The 21015-nt window shown below is 40.4% G+C and overlaps 1 protein-coding gene across 6 annotated transcripts in view; it reads left to right on the top strand.

Moving 5' to 3' along the window:
- Positions 1-21015, top strand: part of LPAR1 (lysophosphatidic acid receptor 1) — a 76012-nt gene that overhangs the window by 10996 nt on the left and 44001 nt on the right. For 4 of the 6 annotated variants that reach the window (XM_076362169.1, XM_076362172.1, XM_076362173.1 and 1 more), the window contains exon 2: positions 13060-13228. In XM_076362169.1, coding sequence (XP_076218284.1) covers positions 13169-13228 — 60 coding nt within the window. In that variant the 5' untranslated portion in view covers positions 13060-13168. Of the gene's footprint in view, positions 1-4438; positions 4504-6065; positions 6093-13059; positions 13229-21015 lie in introns of those variants that run through there. The other 2 variants (XM_076362170.1, XM_076362171.1) reach the window with 2 other exon arrangements.

A 21015-nucleotide genomic window follows, 5' to 3' on the forward strand; every position in this document is an offset into this window, starting at 1 on the left:
ATAATTCTTTCTTATTGTCAATTCTAAATTCTTTAAAACTTCATTCAGCTTAACTATGCAAAATACAGCACTGCAGAAATTGCCTGGAGAAATTGGCCCAGTCAGTTGAACTGATGCAGATGTTACAAAAATATTTCTCAAGCTTTATGACAGTTATTTCTAGTTTGAGGGGTTGATAAACAGTTACTGTGTCTGCATTGGTGCTGGCCTGAACCATGTTAAGCTGATGCCTTGCAGTCTTTAATGTACTTTTTTGTGAGGGGTGCTGGCAAATTTCTATTTCAGATAAACTTAATTAAACTGTTTGCACACCATTGGTCAGGGTCTATGTAGATCTATATTAGGATGGTACATTTGTAATTTGGGGTTTGGCATGCTTAATTGTGGACTTCCTTGGCTTCAGCATTTCCAGATTATTGTTTTCTGTGGTGGTTCATTCTGCCTGAAGATTGAACATCTGTTTTGTGGATGCAGGGGGGAAAAGAAGTATTTGCTTTAACGCTGCCCCCCCTCAAAGCTGTTTAGAGAATTGTGACATTCTGTTATCGTCCAGATGTTTTTTATCTAGTGAAAAGGATATTGCCTGAATGTTTAAATACAAACTTGTTTCAGAAGAATGCCAGCATACTACTCCTTTTCTGAGTTTTAAACAAAAGGTGGATGATGTCAGGTAGGATTAGCAAATAGAGCCTCAGTTGCTGATCCATGGAAGCATTGAATTGTATCACTTTGTTTTTTCTTCTTGGAAATAAATATTAAATGTCTGTTTGTAAGTTGTTGCGACGGTAAGTTCTTGCTGCTTTTCCTGCTGAGAGCGATAGCTGGTGAAAAGCATACTGATATCTTACATGGTGATTTATACCTCGATACAAGTGACTTCGCTACTATTGTTGTCTTTAATGATACTGATTAGTAAGCAAAAAAATTATGAGAATGCACTAGGAGTTAAATTCTGTCAACTACCAGTGTGAGGCAATGCCTCTGTCTTGGCTCTGTGTTGTGAAAACTTGCTTCTTGCAATCCCAGTGTTCAGAATAATTTTAATGAGCAGCTCCTTGCTTGTTTTTTTTGTTTATAAGGGAGGAGGACAAAAGCATATATCATTGCTTCTTCTACCCACACACATTCATGCACGATGCTGGCAACAGTTAATGATGCATCTTAAATTATGAGCTATCCATGGTGACTTTGAACTTTTCTCCCTGTTAGTTAACTTCTTCAAATTTAATGTCTGTCAGTAGAAATAAACCATTTTAAAAGAGTTCCAGAAACTGTTTTGAAATTACTTATTTTAGAAGTATTCGGTACTTTAGAAGTCATTACAATGAAAGTGCAGATTATGAAAACACTGTCATATGACAGCAGCGTCCTTGTGGTTGTCCTGTGAGAGACCATCCACATTGTAGTTACTTGTTTACATAAGCCTGAGCAGATTGGTGGTGTTTTCCAGCAGTCAGTGTCTAGCTGTATTTTTCCTCTTTATTTTCTGGTGATTCTTTCTTGAAGTTTAGAGTAGTGAGATAATGTTGAAATTAGATGACGGAATGAATTATTACTCTGGAGTCTTCCTAGTTCGTATTGCTTTTACTTGAAACACAGAAATCAGAAATTGACTCTCAGGGCTATCTTATTGTTCCAGCACTCACTAATTCAAAAAACCCAGTGGAGCTGCTGCCGCGGTTGTTTCTTGAAGCTAGTGCTGTGGTTAGTACAGATGCTTTAAAGCAATTTTTGTGTGTGCGTGTTTGGTTTGGTTATTTTATCTTATGCTGACCTGGTCAGTCTGTTGAAGAAGCTCCTAATACATCTGAAGAAACACGCAAGTACCAGCCAGCACCCCTTGCATTAAGGCAGATGCTCACTCGTTCCCCCAAGTGAGAGTGGGAAGAGGTTCTCCAGCCTTGCTGAGTGGCAAAGCAGCAATCATCTCTAAGCAATCCTTAACAAACAAGCATTAATGGAGGTCATTAGGAGAAGCTACATTCCTGATAGATAATGACTGAAATAAATCTAGAGTTTCTGGATGGTAATGGGAAGGCAACCGGATGTGTTGGCTTTAAAGGGAGAACTGCAGGAAAATGAGAAAACTGAGGAAGCCATGCAGAATTTTTCTGGACTTTTCAGACAAGGCTCAGAAGCTGCTTTTCAGAGAAGTAGGAGGCTTCAAGAGAAAATGAAGTATCGTTCTGGATTTAAAAAATAGCAAGAAAATGCTGTCCAAGAGATGGGTGTGGAATAGATAACAATATGGAAATAATCAGGAAAGGAGTTTGAGCAAGCGAGAGTATTGCACTGGATGGTGCAAACTGACCTTGGTCAGGGAAATACAGAAAGGATTCTTAAAAAGGACAACTACACAAACTAAATGGAAGTTTTGTCTGATGGTAAATAAGATTTCAAGTCCCTCAATGTATAGCAGAGAGAGAAAAAGTATCCTGTGTTTAACAGGGAAAAGGAGCATGATTCAGCTGTGGACAGCATGGTGGTGGCACTTTTAGCAAAAACGTTGAGATTTGAATAGAAAATGATGACTGCCTCTTGATTTTATTGTTTTACTTTTTTTTTAATCTCATCTGAGCAGTATGCAGAGAAATCTGGTGTGCTGCTGCATGCCTTGTGCATTAGCCTGCTGCTGATGTGAGTCCAGTTTGTACTGCAATTGACATGACTTAAGGTGAGTGTGTTCATGATTTCACGTTACAATGCCAAATACTATGGGTTTGTCCTTTCAAAATGTGTTTTCTGTTTATTAGTAAAATGTGGCATTTTCTTCTGATAGCAGAAGTCAGAATAGTAAAGATACAAATCCCCTAGAATATCCTGAGGGAAAGGAGTTAATCGTTTTGGACACAGAAGACTAGAAAGGCCAAGAAAAATCTTTTTTTATTTTTAATCAGATACAGCAATGTTTAGTTTCCTGCTTTCATGATGGGATGTTTATGTGCCTTAGAAAAGACCTTTTAAGTGAGCATCTTGCTACCACTGATACAGAGGAGGGAAGATGTTTGTTATTTTCCCTTCAAGATGTTCTTGGCCATTTCCATTAGTCTGAAAAGAAGTGTCACGATGGGCCAAATGAGAATCCATTCACCTTCCATCAATGCTGAAATGTCATCTCCTCAAATACCCTTTGCCACAAGTAACCAACAACAGGAAATCACGTGGGTACGTGTTGCAGAAAGAACGGTGTCGGGGCTCTCTGACTTCAGCAGGGTTGGACCTGTAGCAAATGCTTGGGAAAGTGGGAGTCCTTCTGCCTTCCTTGCCTGCCATTGAGGTCATCAACAAAATGCACTTCATGGGCACAGGATCAGACTCTTGGTTTGCCAGAACAAAAAAAACCAAACAAAAACAAAGAACAAACAAACAAACAAAAAACCCAAACCCAAAAAACAAAGCGACAAAAAACACAACCCCCAGACAAAAACAATTCCAGAAAGAATGAACATCTTGTAATTTTGGGAATAATCTACTCACCAAAGAGCCTTCACAGTGGCCACAGTAAAACATCTGAAGGTCCATTCTGGGGATAAACATCAGAGCAGGTAAAGGAGAAAGGCAGACATGCATAGATTAATTACAGACGCTTGAACTGTCTGCCCTTTGGTGGAACCCAGTGCATAACTGTGGTCAGCCTGCTTTTGTCATCCTCAAAAAGGGGTATGAGGCACGGTAACAGGCAAAATAGAGTGGCATATGGAAAAGATTTCCCTGCAAGATAAATGCTTCAGGGTAGTGTACTATCTACTGAATTTTTTGCATTGAAAATCTGTGAATAGAGAATTCTTTCTTTTATATATTCAGATTGATCTTCTGCTTTTTTGGGGGCATGGGCAGGGGCTCTGATCTTGCCTCGGTGGGATGACTGGGAAGATCTGTCCTGACCCATGTGTTCTCTGTGAGAGCAGATGATTTCTCAGAGGGAGTCCCACTGCACAGTGGTACTATTTTATTGTTGTAAATTAGTTCAGTGTGTGGTAAACGAATAAGGTGACAGGTTGTCTCCTTAATCTTGCAGTGGGTAAGAAGAGACAGTTTCACACAATGCTGCCTCTGCAGAGTTCATGAAACTGTTCAGCTTGGGTACGGAGGCTCCACCTGATACATCTTTGCTGAAATCCTTGCAGGCTGTGTTCTGTCACGGGACGATTTAGCAGCAGTCTCGTAGTACTCATATTATCAATTATTGAGGCCAGAACAATGATCTTTCCCTGATTAGCCACAGAGCTCCTATTCAAAAAGGTTTGACTGATGTCATTTTTTTTTTTTTGAAGCACAGGCTGCTCTGTGAATGCAAACGACATAGATTTGAGATCCTCTGTTGATTATTATTGTCTTGTGGAAGAGTCCTACTGAACGCGAGGGCAATTTTTAAAATTTGTGTTGAAAACATTTTCTTTCTAGCCTCAAATTACTGCTGAAAACGTCATCTTTTTTCCCTACATAAGGAAGGCTAACAGCTCTATTGGGCTCCTGAAAGTGAAGACTGAGGCAGTGGAAACTGTAAGTCTCTTCTAGCTTCAGGAAGTTGCAAACTTCCCTGGAGCACCTTTTAAAAATTCTTTGACGTGCACAGGTGTGAGTTGGCTGAAGGCAGAAGGGAAAGTAGGAAAGATTAGTTCCTTTTTTTTTTTCTTTTTGCTTTAGTAGTACGCTTTTGGACTTTTGCATTTTCATTTGATCTGATCAAGTTAGCTCTCTTATTCCTGATTTTTTTGTAAGATGCTTTTCAGGCGGCTGGGCAAGTTGAGGTTAAATTTCCCAAGGTGTTGTTTGTTATTATTTTGTTTCAGTTTGGCTTAAGTAAAAGCTGAATGCTCTGGCCAGCTGTTGCTGTTCTCAGTAAAGCAATCTGCAAGGTGATACACAGCTAAACATGCTGCTGTCCTGCTTTTGATGCTGTTAGTGGCTAAGAGGTGGTTGTGTTATATATTATGTGGAATGTATGCTTTGGCTGACAAAGTGCAGTCAAAGCAGGCATCATACATAGAAGCAGATGTATTACTTACGTGGGACCATAGCAATAATAAAATCCCTGATTCTGTGGTGTATCTTTGTGACACTGAATCACTTCCAAGACAATTGTTCAGGACATTGTCGCTCTGAAGTTGGAGCAGCAGTAGTGTAGACAGTACCTGCTTTGACATGTTCAGAGACTGGGTTAGATTGGAACTTGGGAATGTTTTTGTCCTGATTTTTTGGTTGTCAAAGTCACAAGTGCTCAGATTGTATTAAAAAAAAAAAAAAAAAAAAAAAAAAAAGAAAAAAAGGCCAGAAAGCAGGTGATGTGCACACGGGGTAAAAGGAGGATGTTTTTCAACAGCCAGAAGAGGGGATCTCCACCCTTGTGATCTAATCTGTTGGGGTATTCATGTTCTTTTACCCTGGTCTCCCCAGAGGTTTTGAGGCAGGTCAGGCAGCACGCTGGAGATCAGATGGCAGGTAGCGATGGCACTTGCTGCCCAGAGATCTTGCTGGAGGCTGTTCTCCTGCCCTCTCTCAGCACTTATGCAGGAGGCTGTCTCAGCGCTGCCAACCCTTTTGCAGATGTGTGAAAGCCCTCATCATCGCATGGGACATCCTGTAAATGCAGCTCTGCTAGCGCCCCTGCAGCTCCACATGTTGGGATGCAGCCCCCAGCCTGTTGGATGGAATATTACAAAATCTCATTGCGCTACCATATAGCCAAACAGTGATGGCAGGAGAGGGGGGTTAGTACCAACCGATTCTGGTTTTCAGGCCAACCAGCTCAATTGTCCATTGTAGTTGCCGGTTTATTTATTATTAACAAGTCATTTGTTGATGACAGAGAAACATTTAAAATACTGCATTATTCTTGTTGCATGTCTCCTTCCTTCCTCCTTCCCTCCCTTTTAAGCCTTAATGATGCTTTGTTTAGCCAGTTTCTTTGGTGTTCAGCTGTTGTGTCAGGTTGGAAAATTATCCCTTTTTTTTTTTTTAAATAATTGCTCTGGAAATGTTTGTGCTCAAACAGTGCATTACTTCACCAATTATGGAAGTTCTGTGAGCAGAAATTATCTGGATAGAAATTGATGCTGTTGGATTAACCCACTCAGCCTGAGAAAGAAAAGGTCTGATCTCTTAAACAGTATCTGCAAAGAACTGATGTTTAATGTCAAAGTGAATTAACCATTGATTACTGAAAAGAAATGACTAGGTCATTTCTCCACAGGGGCAGGGATTTGATGGAAAAATGTTTCTGGATGTGGACTGATTTCCAGTTGCGGTTTGGGCAAATGTGTGTGCTGTGTTTTGGGGATGAGGTATTATTTACATAAGCATCTTTTACTCTGTGTAGTTATTGCCTGTCTTGGTGCACGTGAAAAATGATTTTTTTGCCCTTGTGTGATGTGCTAGTCTAACAGCAGCATGGAAAATTCACCTTGTTTCCTGTGAGGATCTCAAATTCTTCTGCAAAAGTGAATTAGTAGCTCGGTTTCATTGCATCTTCAGTCTGTCATTGATCTTTCTTCTCAGACTGAAAAATCTGGCCACTTTCTTAGGGCTGGTTGTAACTTTTGTGATACTCATTCTTGCTAGTGGGAAAGGGCAGAGACCATCAAGTACGTTTTACTCTGGGTTTTGGCAGGGGAGGGGGTTGCAATATTTGCAAGGTAGAGATTTCCTATTGTTGTGTCTGAACCTTTCCATATGTTAGCAAATTCCAGTAAAATCTATTTTTCTGGACAGTGAAGTTGGACTCAAGAAACTTCTGGCTTTACCGGCAGAGGCGGTTTCCAGGGGGGTGATGGTACAGCCAGCACAGGAAACGGAGCGACGTTGTCCTATTCCTCTGGCACTCCCCTTCCAGACTTCCACGACCCCTCAGTAAAACCTCACAAATCCATTTTCACCATGAATTTATTCATTCTTATGAAGAGCTTCCAAATGGGTGAGATGCTATAGCTCCGTAGCTCTTTAAAGCAGTCTGTCCAGTTACTGGAAGCAACAGACAGGAAGGCTTTGGGAGGAGGCATGTTTGTGTAACTGGTCTTCACTGGGATGACGGAGGGTAGTCTTGTATGCGCTGTAATAACAGGTGCAACTTATGCAATTTGTTGGTATCTGGTCTGAAGGCATGCTGAATAGTTGCAACCAATTCCTTCTACAACAATGTATATGAACAGTGGTACAACCTAGTCAGTGCTCAGATCAGTCCCTATGACATCAGAAAAAGATAATTGTCTTCCATGCTATTATTGGCAAAATAATTTCCAATGCCGGCAATGTAATTTCAGATTCACTGCTATTAAACCTGTTTAATCAGTATCATATACTAAATCTATTCCAATACTTACTGTTATAGTAATAGACAGTGGATGTGATGACAGCTTTTATCCTGCTTTCTGGAGAGGAGTGTCAGGTGAAAGAGCGAGGCTGACACCAACCAAGCTGCAGAATTTGTACAGTAAAATGTGTATATTCAAATACACACACTGTCCACAAAGTGTGACAGGGACAGTTAATTTTATGCTAGCTTCCAAACTCTGTTGATGCATCTGCTGAAGGAAGAAAAGGGGAGGTCTCTTTTCTGAGACATCAGAAGTTTGATGGGGAGACAGTAGGTGGAGTCTTACTAAGCGGAAAAAGACTTGTTGCTGTTGTTCAGAAGGACTTTAAGGAAAGAATACAACAATGGGCCACACTGTCTGTCTGGTAATCTCTTTTATTTATTTTCTGCTTCTTTTGCCCAATGCTGAATCACTGCTATTAACTTATTGTAGCTCTTCTAATTGCTGAGTAAGTTAACGCAGGGTGCAGTAGGTTATCTTCATTTGCAGGCAAAACACACCCTGGAACAGAGAGAGAGGGCAGAATTGGAAGGAAATACGGATTGTAGAGATAATAACCACTTAAATTAGTTCAACTTGTCCTTATGCTTTACCAGGTCATCCAGTAAAGTTTCACATGCCTTATGCAGCTCATTCTGTGAATTTATTTGTCATAGTACACCATGTACCAAACTCACTTCAAGATTCAGCAGTCTGGTCCCTGACACAAAACCAGACGTCTGCTGAAACACCGCTCCAGACATGCCATGCGAGGAAGGAGGAGGAAAGTCCTGAGGTGACAGGACAGGGAACTGGGATGTGGCTTTTCCCTCATTTTAACCAGTAGTGAAGTGATGAATGCGAAAAAAATGGAGTGCCTTTATGCAAAGGCTTGCTGAAACTAGCTGTTTCAGAGAAGTCAGTGCTGACATCAGAGTTTGGATTGTCTTACAAGAATTTCAGGGAGACCAAGAGCTTCTTATCTGCAATTCTGTGGCGTGGTTTGCCCTTTGCTGGTCTGCTGAGGCTATCGTTTCATAGTTGCAGGTACCTCTGCTCACTTACAAAATCATGTTGACACGTCCTGGGGGGAGGCTAGGATTTTTTTTATTAGTTGCTTTGAAGTATATGTCAAGAGAAGTTTCAGTGTTTGAAGAGTCACTACTAAATAACTTTTTCAGAACAGTTTTAGGCTAGTGAATTCCATTTGTGTAAGTGAATTTGTGCATCTACTGTTCAAAGTGACAGCTTCAGTGGTGGTGAAGGCCATGTAAGGACTCAAAAGAGGTAATATCTTTCTGTTAGGAAGAGGATCTAATGCTCTGTAACTTGCAAAAGAAAATCCAAATTTTTGCAATAGTTCCTAGCAGTCACTATAATAAAGGAATGAGTAACAGGAAGGCCTCTTCTTAGCAGCATGAAATTGAAATCAATTTTTCTGGCTTTCATTTTTATTTTCTTACATGCTAGGAAATGTATCCATAGTTGTTCTTTTATTAACCAAGTGGTTACTGGAGAGCGGAAAAACACCTCCGTGAGTCCATAGTAGGTAACTAAAAATTCATGTTATCACCATCACTTTATCAAGTGGTAAAATGAAGCAGTAGACGGGTCAAATCATTGCTGTTGTTCTTCCCTGGATGGCATTCGTTTGCCTTTTTGCCTTGTAAGGCTGCCGTGGTGGGGTCAATCTTTTATTTGTGTGTTGAACAAACTAATGCTTACAAGCAGCGGTTGTTTGGTGAAGGAGGCTGCTGGAGGTGAGTGATGCCAAATGATTACTTTTGGATGGCAAGACTTCAGACGCCACATGAAATTTGGAATGTCTCTGAAGTGACATCTGGAAGTGGGACCCTTATGTGAGATCTTTTGTCTTACTTTCTTGCCTTTTTACATGTTGTTTGAATGTTGTTGGTTTTTTCCTTGACGGGGTTTATGGGTCCTATCCATCTGGGATCAATTAGGACTTAAAACTGTCCTCTGACAAACTGTAAGTTAAGCTTCTATTCACTAGAGGTGTGCAGGGAGGGTACCTTTGTTTAGCTAAATCACACTTAACGAGCTTCAAGATCATACCAAATCAGCATCTTCAGAGTCATGTAATCCAGAAACTTGACTGTGAAGTCAAGCTGTGGTACCAAAAGATGCTCTGATAAGGGTGCAGGAAACCAAAGCTGAAAGATGGCAACAATGCAGGACACCTGAAATTGTCTGACACAGGAGACAGCCACAGACTGTGAAAACCCGATTTACCTTTCAGTCCCAGCACCTTACTCTAGCGGAGGCACTGTATATTTGTGGGCCCAGATGAGATACACAGTGATGCAGAAGTTGTTGGTATTGCTGTATGACTACGAAATGCAGATCGCTTGTACTGTGCAAGAAACTGGGGGGGAATAAGGGTAATAATTTTTGTCATTGCAATGGATTTTCCTGAAGCACTTCCTTCAAGGTGATGTTTTTGTGATACATGATTGCATTTCTCCTAACTACTCCAAGTAATGACAGAACTGCATGGTTCCTCTTTTCTGTGGTCTCAGACAGCTGATCCAGAAATCATGATGCTTAATCATAGCATGTCGGAGAGCAGTATGTTTTGTTTGGTGAGGATGCATTCCTGCTCCGCACGTTAGATATGCGCTACTCTGCCAAGCGTCAGCTGATTTCCACCACCCCCCCCCCCCCCCGCCCCCCAGTTAACCAAAAACTCAATGTGTTACCATAAATGACTTTCTAAATGTTGTAGTTTATGGTGAAACATCATTTCTTAGAGATGAGTCACCTTCACAGAGGATAAGAAATTCCATAATCTTCATTTTGCTAATTTTAGGTACAGATCCAACGTGTTTCCCCAGTTTCCAGTTCTCCAGATGCACTCAGTAAAGACAGCAACGTCTGTCAAGAGAAGCGTGCATAGAGTGGTATTCACCTGTGACGCCTGCAATTCCAGTGTTTGGGAATGATATGTGTGCATCTGCTTCAAAATTCGGGTATTTTTTTCAACGCTTTGTAGTGCAGCAAGCTGTCAAAATCTCATTAATAAGAAGGCCACTCCTGTTTTTTGTGTTTCAGACTTTCCTTTTAATAGACATTACATTTTCTGTCATAATGCCCTTTAGCAAAGTTCATTTGAGGATCCTGTTCCCTTTTTTGCAGTTCTTGAAAAACACAGGGCTGCACCCTGAACTCACACGGGTATTAAGTTAGGAGCCACCTTTGTTCGCTTCAATGGAGTCAGCCTGCTTTTGCACTGCTGTGAAAGCACAGTCCCCTCTGCACTTCATTATTGCTGAAGGACATGAGGTGGGTTGGGAGCGGGGGGAGAGTCCTTTTGCACAGTCCGACCTATTTTCAGCTGGAATGCTCTTAGGAGCCTAACCAGCTGGCAGAAAGTTGTAATCACTGTGTACGTCGTGCTCAGGAGGCTGAGAAGCAAGGTGTGTGCAGAAGAGCCCTCCTTTTCCTAGCCAAATTGAGGGATCAGAGCAATATAAGCAACGAAAATGCAGCTAGGTGCAGAAGAGGAAATGTGAAATGGTCATAGGCTTAGGAATTTTTTACTAATCCTGTGTTTTGTATTTCTTGGAGAAATGGTGAAAAATGACTAAAGGCATATTTCTGCTCTCATCTGCATTAAAGTGCTTGTTGGATTTTATGGGGTTAAGCTTTTTCTGAAATTTGTGTTCTACCTGGCGTACACAGAACTAGCTAAAGGCTGAATAGACTTAAGATAATTTTTTTTCTTAGTTTTTCTATTCTGCTCTGTGATACTCCCTGGTAAAAATGATCATTTTCTTTCCTTTTTACATGTGTCAAACAGGATTCTAAGCATACCTCTGGTTTTGGTCTAGATAGTCTTCCCTAAAGTCTGCTTCATCTGTAATCTTTTCCCCATATTCATTATCCAAGAGCAGCAGCATTTCAGGATTAAGAGAAGAGAATAAATTTTGAAAGAAACGAACAATGAGCCGCTGTAAAGTAGGTGCAGTGACACTGCTGCTCTTAAGTGTGTTTTGAGAAGAACAGAAACAAAAGTCTTATGAGATCTTATTTAAGTTACATTTGTGACAGCTCATGAGACAGTGATGAAATATGCTGGTTGAGGATCTTGAGGCTATGATGGAGTTTTACTGAAAAACACTCCCTTCTTGGTCAAATAGCAAAGCTTCCCTAAGTCAGAAAAGCAGTAGTTTCAAGTTGATGCCGTTTCCTTCATCTGTAACGCTCAGTGGAAAAATTAGTGAATTTCAAAAAACGGGCAAACCTCTGTTTTTGAAAAGAAAACAGGAAGCCTGAACGATGTGTAGCTTGGTTCTTTGACTTCCAGTGAAGGCTTTCTTGGAGGAATGCTAAATCTCCATTTCATGTCCTCTCCATGAGTATAGTAGTAGAAATTTGGAGCAAGGAGTGGAAAGAATGAAAGGTTTACTAGCAAGAAATGAGTAGGAAAGAACAGGGGTCACTAGAAAGCTATATAAAGATGGAAAAAGTGATCCAAGAGCTTGGAAGATGAGACAGCTACATGTGACGTAAGGCACGCGGGGATGTGTTGAAATGTGAAGCGGGCATTTCAGGATGATGCTTTTTAAGAAGGAGGAATAATTTCTACAGTGGCATGCAAAGGCTGAGTTTAAATGAACAACACCAAAAAAAAAAAAAAGGACATAACTGACTCAGGAAACCATGTGGAGTGCAACTTTCCTACCGGACTTACCTGTTCTTTCTTGGCTTGGTAAGTGTTGCCTTTGAAAAAATGAACCGGAGGCCAGGAAAGTTAGTAGCATTGTCTGTCATGGTCTCAGTTTGAAAAATATCAGTTAGGTTTGGGGTCATTTTTGGTATATTTGTTGGGCGCTGAATACACTTAGCGGAAGTGGTTTTCCGCCATGACTTACAGAATAGGAAATGGTAGATAGAGAGCAATAGGTGTCCCTCCAGAATCCTTTCTGTGGTGGCTAATTTGTGGGTTGTGTTGTATATGTCTGGCCCGGTTGGGGGGAAAAAACCTGCAGTAGTCTTCGTCTGGAATTTTTAAATGGGTTTAATTTCTTGGCCATTTACAGTTTTCTCCCCTTTTGTTTGGTTTTCTTTGCACAAAAGAATAGAAACATAAGCAGAAGCTGATCTAACCTTGATAAACGTGATAGTTATGGAAATAACTTCATTCTGTTGGATCATCTGATCAAAATTTACGCAGCAATTCGGTATATTCACCTACAGCAAATCTGTGCCTATGCGGCAAAAAAAATAAGTATGGTTAAAATAAATCAAGGATAAGGATGTCCTAATGTTTAAGTTATTTTTCTTAACACAAAAGAAAAGTTCATGTGATCACTGAACTGTAACACAATAGTTGTTGAAGAAATAAATGTATCCTAAATTCCGGCAAGAAATTCTATGAGTACTCTTCTGTGAGGGTGTTTTTTTCTTTTGGTGTGGAAAAAAAACAGTTAACACGATTCCAATGCTCTGTAGGTGACCATCTTTCCTTGCAAACGTGTACATGGTCTATGCATTAGCCTTCTTGCTGTATTTAGTTTGTGTGAATTCTAGTTTGTGTGGTCAAGTGAATTGTTTTGCTGTTCTGGACCAAATTCCAATGTGCCCTTTGAAACTTCTGCAAATCTGTTGTGAATGGTCCTGCAAGCAGGTCAGGTTGTGCAAACTCACAGGCTGGTTTTACAGCAGCCGAGGGGCTTGTGTGTTGACTGCATACCCAGTTCTCTTGTTGTTCTCAACAATTTTTTTTTTATTTCCTTCCTACTAGGAGCAAATGCCAGCATGACTAGGGTCTGAGGAAGTGCTTCTGTGTTCCTACCAAGGGTTTGCGGGTGCAGAGGAAGGGTGTAAGGACAGCAGGGACACTTTGAGCTACCATGGATATCCCCACCGATTTGGTGCCGTCCTCCATGATGTCCCAACCTGAGGTGATTGAGGTGAGTACACTACAATGAAACTCTGGCAGCTGAACTGACTGAACGTCTTTCATACTTCCTCACTGAATCCTAGCTGCTTCTCCTGTCTCACTTCTGAGTCATCGAGGGGAATTTTTCCTGAAATATTATATTAAAGACACTCATCGTTTGCTAAGAATGTTGTTATGCTTTGAGACATGACCTTGCTGTGTGATATTACTATTTGTAGAAGAAAATATATGGCAAAATAAGATCTTTATTGACTCCATGTAGGTGGTCCCTGCACTATGGTTCGATTTTTATTGTGCCTAATGAATACAAAGTAGAAGAAGGTCATAATGTGGTTCAGTTGGAATAATAACACAGGAAATTTCAGGTTCAGTATTCTTACCAGAAAAGCTAAAGTTTTAAGCCAAAAGCAGCAATAAAATTAATAGTATACTTACAATTACTAACACACTAATCTTGCTTTCATGAATCAAAGTGTGTGTTTCAGACTTGATATTTATAAATACCTAAGTGATTTCTTCAGCTCCATGTACTGAACACCAAGTACTTGTGTTTTCTGGTGAAGTATATATTGCATACAGAAAAAGAGATGTTAGTAACAGTCAAGATTTAATCTCAGAAAAGCATTTTCGAAGTCCCTTTGACTTCATAGACATCCAAGTGTCTGTTGCAACTTAAAACTTTTAAGGATATATATTACTGAAGAGGGCACCACAATTGATTAAGGTAGATGTCAGAAAATTGCAGATCTAATGTTTATTTTGCTTTTTTTGTTGTTGTTGTTTGCTGGAGATTCTTTCGCTCAGGAAACTACAGCTCTTAGCAAAATGCACTGGTAAGTGCAGTAGTTCAGAGATCCCTGGCCCCTGTGAAGTTACAAAAAACATGTCCACTAATGGGTGATGGTGTGAAGCAAGCTGAATCCAAAATGTGCTTTGGAGAAACTTCTTTATGTTCCCCTTCATCCTGTGTTTCAAATGGAGAACTAGTATATTTTAAAAGTATTTTTGTTGCTTTTCAAGTCTCTGTTGTCCCTGTTAGGGTCAGAGAAGGGTTTTGTGTCTTTACAGTGGAACAGAACACCTGGTAGGAGGTAGATGCTGTATGCTTGCGTCCCAGGCTGCCTGGCTGCTACAGGACTCTTCTCCCTTTCTGGAGAAAGGCTCCCCCAGGCCATCTCCTCACGTGCTCGGAAAAGCACTTGCACCCCTGTCTCCATGGGTTCTCTCTTCAGAGCCTTCTTTACGTATGAGAAATTTGTGTATCTAAGGATTGCTCTTAAGATAAATGCCTTCTCAAAGGGAAAATAAGGTCAACTGTGGTGCAAGAATGAGTGGAAGAAAAGCTCTCACTTGTAAAGGACTTGATGATCAGCACAGTCACCGTTCTGTTGTACTTATGGGTGAATAAACGCACATGTCCTGTGTCTGCAGGGAGTTTCTGCTGAATAAACCCTGCCCTGGACTTGCATCGCTAGACCAAAGACCAGAGATAAATGGATGATTCTGGTCATTGACTGGTAATCCAGACAGCTCTCCCTCCACGCTTGGGTTTTAGAGACTGTGCTTCAATGAGATTTGACTTGGGAGCTGAAAAGAAATGGCAACAGGAAGCAAAGGAAAGACTGGTGTCTCGGTGTGGGAGATTATGGTAGAAAAATATCATTCTCAATCTCGTGTTGTAAAAATGGACTCAAATTTGATATCCATGTGGGCAGACTTAAATGCAAGCATGAATTCCCAGAGATTTCAGTAAACGATTGTGGATCTGATGGTTGATATAAGGCTTCAATCATATATAAAGGAGTAACAGCTCCAAACAGTCAGCTGGGAGACATGTTTATGTTTCCGAGGGTAAGGAAGAGCTTTTTAGCAGGCAAGGACATAGTGAGACACATAGCTAGAAACAAATCATTAGATGGAAGTATTGAAGTAAAGCACTTTTCAGACTGCAACTGCATGGGCTTGCTTTTCACGTTTGTGTTGACACAAAAATTAATTTTGGATATAGTTTAGAAAACTATATTCATTAAAATATCTTTTTTTTTCTTCTGGAGGACATTATTTTGCCTTTTAAAACTGAGCAGATGCCACAGCATGCTGCAGAAGACATTTAGAGACTAATGGTTTAAGAAAGGATTATTTTTTTTTAAACTTGGAAGTAGCCTTGCATGCCTTCTGCATGAGCTAGATGGCATCTCAGTTACAAAAAGAAGTGTTTTGCTACTTTACTTTAAACTTTCTTTATCTTTAATCTTTTTTTATCTTTTATCTTTAAACTTTCCTTTAGTATTGCCAGGATAGATGATTTCCTTCACATTTGGTCAATTTAGTCTTAGAAATAAATATTATCTATTTTGTATCCACATGTACGTATATGTACGTATGTGTATACATCTCAGTAATAAATAATGCTCTGCCTATCATCAGTCCTTTAACTGCACAGGGCAAAGAAGAATAGACTCTTATTTACCACGGAGGAGAATCCCAGAGACCTCAGCAGGACCTTTTACAATCCAAAGCCCACCCTGACAGGTTTTTGCTTGAGCTTGAATCCTACAGATGCTTGTGGTGGCACCACAATGAGGGAAGTTCCTACTAATTTAATTGCAAATGGTATCTTTCTCAAGATTTGTCTTTGGAGTCAGGTAACAAAAGATTCACATTTTGGAAAAGTTTTTGAAAGTCAGTTCTTGATACCAGGTGTGAAATTGTTGTTACTGTTTTAAAATATTCTTATTGCTTGTGTGTCAACATAGGAAATGCTTTTGGTGCTCTCTACAACCCTCTACTGAGGCAACACATTTTCCACAGTCATGTGTCTTCATACCCTCCCTATGTACTGACCTGTCCAAAGATCTCTGCTCCCATCTTCTTCCCCCTCACAGCATCCTGTTGCCAGACGTAAGGAGTGGTGATTAAGAGCACAGATTTAAGGCATCTTGGTCATGTTTAAACGAGAACGATAAGTCAAGTTTCAGGGTAGTTTACCTATCCATAGCTGAAATCTGGAATAGAAGATAGTTCTGGGACACCGTAAGTCAGAGAAGTCAATGAAACAAAAAACTTCCAGAATATGCTTTTAGTTTTTGGCAACAAGGTTTTATTGTAAGGCAGAATCTAGTGATTTCAGATTAGATAAGCCATTCTGCTCCTAAACAGAGAGAAACAAAATGTAACAGAACTTTTTGATTTTTAAGTTGGGGATATTTTGTGGTACATGTGATGACTTCATGCCTCAGCTATGTATAAGCAAAATTATATCATAGAAACCCGATTAGTCTGATAATGCAGTAAGCGGAAAGTTAAGTAATTCTGTAAGAAGCATTTAGTATCCCAGAGGGCTTTGCTGTTTGCAAAAAGGAAACATAACAAGTGGTGATCTAAACTGATTAATGTACTCTCTGGAGTGATTAGCATCTTCTCTCTTTGTGAATGGCATGAAATGAATTCTGCAGTAAAAGCTTTGAAGAAGAAATGATTTGAGCTCCAGTTGCTTAATGAACCAGGGACTTCCAACAGTGCTTCAGAAATGCTTAAAACAAGAAAACAACAAAAATTCATCATTGTCTCTTGGCTTTTGCCAGCAGTGGATCCTACCAGCCAAATACTAGAAGTAAATGAGTATATTTAAATAACTGCCTTGCAGCTGTTCCAAAGAGAAATCCAGAGCAGTTTCCATTATAGCAGCCTTTCATGGCTGTGTGGTTACCAGAGCCAAAAAAACACTTCTCCCACTCTGTGCCATTGAATACCTCTCTTCTTTCCCTTTTTTCCTTTTGAATTAGAGTGGAAGAGATTTAAACTATCCTTGCCACAGCATGGTCATCCTCAGTAGTTTTTTCCTCTTTATAATGGTGCTTGAGAACAGACTCCTGTGGGTGGTGCAGCTGTTGTCACCCCTTTCCCCAGCAAAGCCCAACACGATTTGCATTTTGGATTTGGTGCCCAAATTTCTACAGCCAAAAAATGTGCTGATTTTTTTCTCCCCTTCTAGGGGAGTAAAATTAATCTCTTTAACAAAACAGACCTCTGGTGGTCATAAATAAGGTAAACGAGCGAACAAAAGGAAATGGTGAGACTGGAGGAAACAATTTGTGACTTGGGTATATCCACCCAGTTACAGGCATCATAGGGGAAACTTAAATACCAGTATGCTTTTTTTTTTTTAATTCTTATACTAGGTGAGATTACCAGGGATTCAAAATACATCTCCATTTTGTTCAAAGTAGATCAATACTGCCTTATAGGCAGCTGCTCGGTACTGTATGAACAAGTTGCTGATAGAGAACCCATTGTTGTCAGAACCCTGAGGGAGAAAGATTTTTCTCTCTTCTGTTTACATGGTTCACAAAGCAGTGCATCAAAGCAAAAGAAACCCAAACTGCCTGCTGTATATTTCAAGAAAAAAAATGTATTTGCCGTGGTAAACACAGGATAGTCTTCTTATTTCCATTTGGAAATATCAATTTCCAGCCCAAAATGAAATTTGCTATGCTCATTAACATAATTTTGAAGAAGCATTTTGCTTGTAAACTAAACTCTCCCAAGTGCTCACTTTGCTGGTTTGCTTGGTGAGGAGTGATGGAAGGTGTGCCCTGGAGATGGAAGTAGCCCCAGTAGCCTACAGCATTTTTTCAGCATAAAGGCCAGTCTTTCAGCTGCTGGTGCCAAGAATTAATTCCCAGCTTGGCTCACTGAGCACCAAACTGGGCCCAGAGGATGCATGTTGGAATTCATTATGCATGGAAACTCACTTGGGATGTTAGAGGTACAGATTATTTTTTTTTTTCCTCCCGTTTCTTCCACCCTGATGGCTTCTAAAATGACCCAGATAGGGGACTGTGTGCTGCACCTCTCTCCAGAAAGCTCTTCGCAGGGCTGGGGTCTTTGGGGAAGGTCTGTCCTGTGCTGCACTCATCCTGCACAGCAGCCTGCAGGGACTCACAGCAGGTCGATGTCTGGCTATGATGTTCAGGTTGAGGATAAGGCCTGTAGGCAATCAGGGAGTGAACTGGTTGAGATAGTGGAGAAGCCCAGTCTGCATCATGACAGACTTTTTTTGAATGCATAAGAGGTGGCATATTTCAGTCACTAAATTACCTGATGGAATATAATTGCCTTCCTGTGTCTCCCACAAAGCCAGCAGGTGTTGAGCCTATACCTGTGTTTGGCTAATGTTTGTGAAGCTCAGCTTGTCGTGAAAGCTCCCCCAGAAGAAAATGAAGCTTGAAGAGCTTTGCAGAAACCCCTTCTGTACACTGTATGGGACATTTGGGCTCAACATACCCAATCACGTCTCTCCTAGTGGCAAAGCCCATCAGCTTATTTTTGCAATACCTCCGCATGGCAGTGGCGGCCTGCCTTTGAGAGGAGCTTGGAAGGCAGAGATGGGGCGACAGAGAAATGCGATGTGGTCTGGGAACAAATCTTTAGTAATCTGTGTTTAAGCCATCCTAGCAATGTAAGGGGGGATGTGATGATGTAGAACTATGCCCCGATTCAGTCTTCATTTCCTGCTCAACTGGAAAACATTCATCGGAACACGTAGGTAGTGCTTATGAGAGATGCAGCTCATATGAAAATGCTGGATCTGTGCTAAAGGAGCAACAATACAGCAGTGTCTGAATTATTGGGTAGGTTGCTGGAGCGATGAGTTCACTCTCTCTCTTTCCTTGGATATTTTTTCCAATTCTTACAGCTTTCTAATTTCCTAAATATCCTTTTGCTTGCAGAATTCTGCAGTGAAAGAGACTACATGTGCGTGCAGCAGTTCCTTTCTGCAGCAGTAGGGAGTGCAAGAAGTTGAAAACACAGAGCTGGTGATCTGGGAGCTTGCTGGGCCAGCTCAGTATGCTCCTGGCCATCACTGCTCTTCACTAATGCTCTTGTGTTTGAATAGTGAATTGCATGGCTCCTGATTTATCTATCCTGAAAAGCTGTAGGACCGAGTTGAGGTATTTCAGGCCTGATAGTTAGCGACCCTGGCATCTTCTAGAAGAAAGGCATTTTTAGAGTTAGCTGGACTTCCTGCTCTCACCCATTTCTTTTTTAGCCCATGGAAGCTATTTTTGAACTTGCTTTTGTAGTCGACAGTGAATAAGCACTAAGGAAGGTCAACACCCTCCCTGCTTTTATAGTCAATCTGTGGAGGTTGTAATCATAGTTTCCAACAGGATCCGTGTCACTTGTGAATTATACCTTCCTCAATAGAAGTAAAATTGCTTCTTTTTCCAGTGCTGCTGGTGACTGGGTCTCTTTGGTACACTGAGTGTCTAGATATGTTGGGTTACCCTTTTCAGGTATAAACCGTAGGATACAGAGAACTTCTCAGTTCAGTTTCTAGTAGTTGGGACTTTCGTTAGCTCTGAGACTCCGTAGTAATACAGTCTACTACAAAAGCATTCTAAAAATTATTGGACATGCTAGCTATTGCCACATGATCAATAAGTAACTTTATGCTTTATCATGTTATAGCAGAGTCAAAGGGAACCCCTTGCAAAAAGAGTAATTTCCTCGGTCTTTTCAGCTATATGAAGGGCAAAATGAGTCTAGTCAAATGAAGAAGTGGCCTGCTGTGACTGAACCACCGCATCTTAACATACAAGTTTTTCTTTAAGTCTGCCAAATGATTACTTTGAGAGATGCAATTCTGAAAAGAGTATGTGAGAAGCTGTTGTATCTTGGTGGTAGGGTTTCGTACTTTCATTGTGCAGATGAAATTGTATCTGTACATAAGGTGTAGTAGGCACAAGGCTATAATGAATCAGGACCCTTGTCTTGAGACTTTTTGATTTTTTGACTTAAATTTTGGGTAAATGCCTCCTCAACTTCTACTTTTATCTTTAAAGGTAATACCGTCTTTTCCCTTTTATTTTTAAACCTCTTGTTTCTTCTGCATTCTGCAGTTTGAACAATAGTTTGTGCTTTTCATTACGTAATGAAGAATTTTTTGTTGCAAATTGGAATTTTTTCTCATCTGTTACAACTTTATTTTCATAAAACCCATGGTTTTGCAGTTGTGTGTTGCGAAAGTATTTACATATTGATTCAATTATTCCTATACTTACTTGCTTATGCTTATTTTAAAGATATTCTTAATTGATACCCTTATTTGGGGATTTTGAGGTTAGCGGTTCCCCCATGTTTTTCAGCTCTAGCCTTCCTGGTATGTTGGTAAACTTCAGAGTATTTAGCTAAACTGAAATCAGTGCTACTGCTTTTCCATTTGCTGGCTGCACTAAATGTAGAGCTTTTAGACACCTGTTGCTGTTTTAGAGTCCTAGTCTACCATGCTCAATTCTGCATTTCCTCTGAAATATTTTCTGGATTTCTGGGCAGCACTGAGAATGATAAATATTGTTTTTGGGATCCAAGGGTAGCTACCTCAGCATTAAAAGTTCGTCCTGTATAGAATGAGTCTCCTCCAAGTCTCACAGACTTTAAGGAGGCTACATGCAAGTTGCATGACTTCTGAAAAATTGAGGTCTCTGGCTTGGACTTGGCATTTCATTGTATGCAGAATTGTCATCTTCCTCAGGCTTCCTTGCCAAATAAATTGCTTTTCATCTTCTCTCTGTGTTCTGGGTAAGAAAACAGCAGCATGTCAAGGTTAATTCAGTAAAGGGAAAAAAAGAGAGGAGCAGGCTGTGTTTGGAGAGCTAAGGGTTAAAATATTTTTAAGAGTTTTCTTGGATATGCAATCATTTTTGTGGCTTCCAAGTTTTAAAAGCTCTGTAAAAGTCAGACCTTAGTATTCTAAGAATGTTCAGCTCTGTTTCTCTCTGCGAGAAATAAATG

The sequence above is a fragment of the Aptenodytes patagonicus genome, chromosome Z (assembly GCF_965638725.1).
Source record: "Aptenodytes patagonicus chromosome Z, bAptPat1.pri.cur, whole genome shotgun sequence".
NCBI lineage: Eukaryota > Metazoa > Chordata > Aves > Sphenisciformes > Spheniscidae > Aptenodytes > Aptenodytes patagonicus.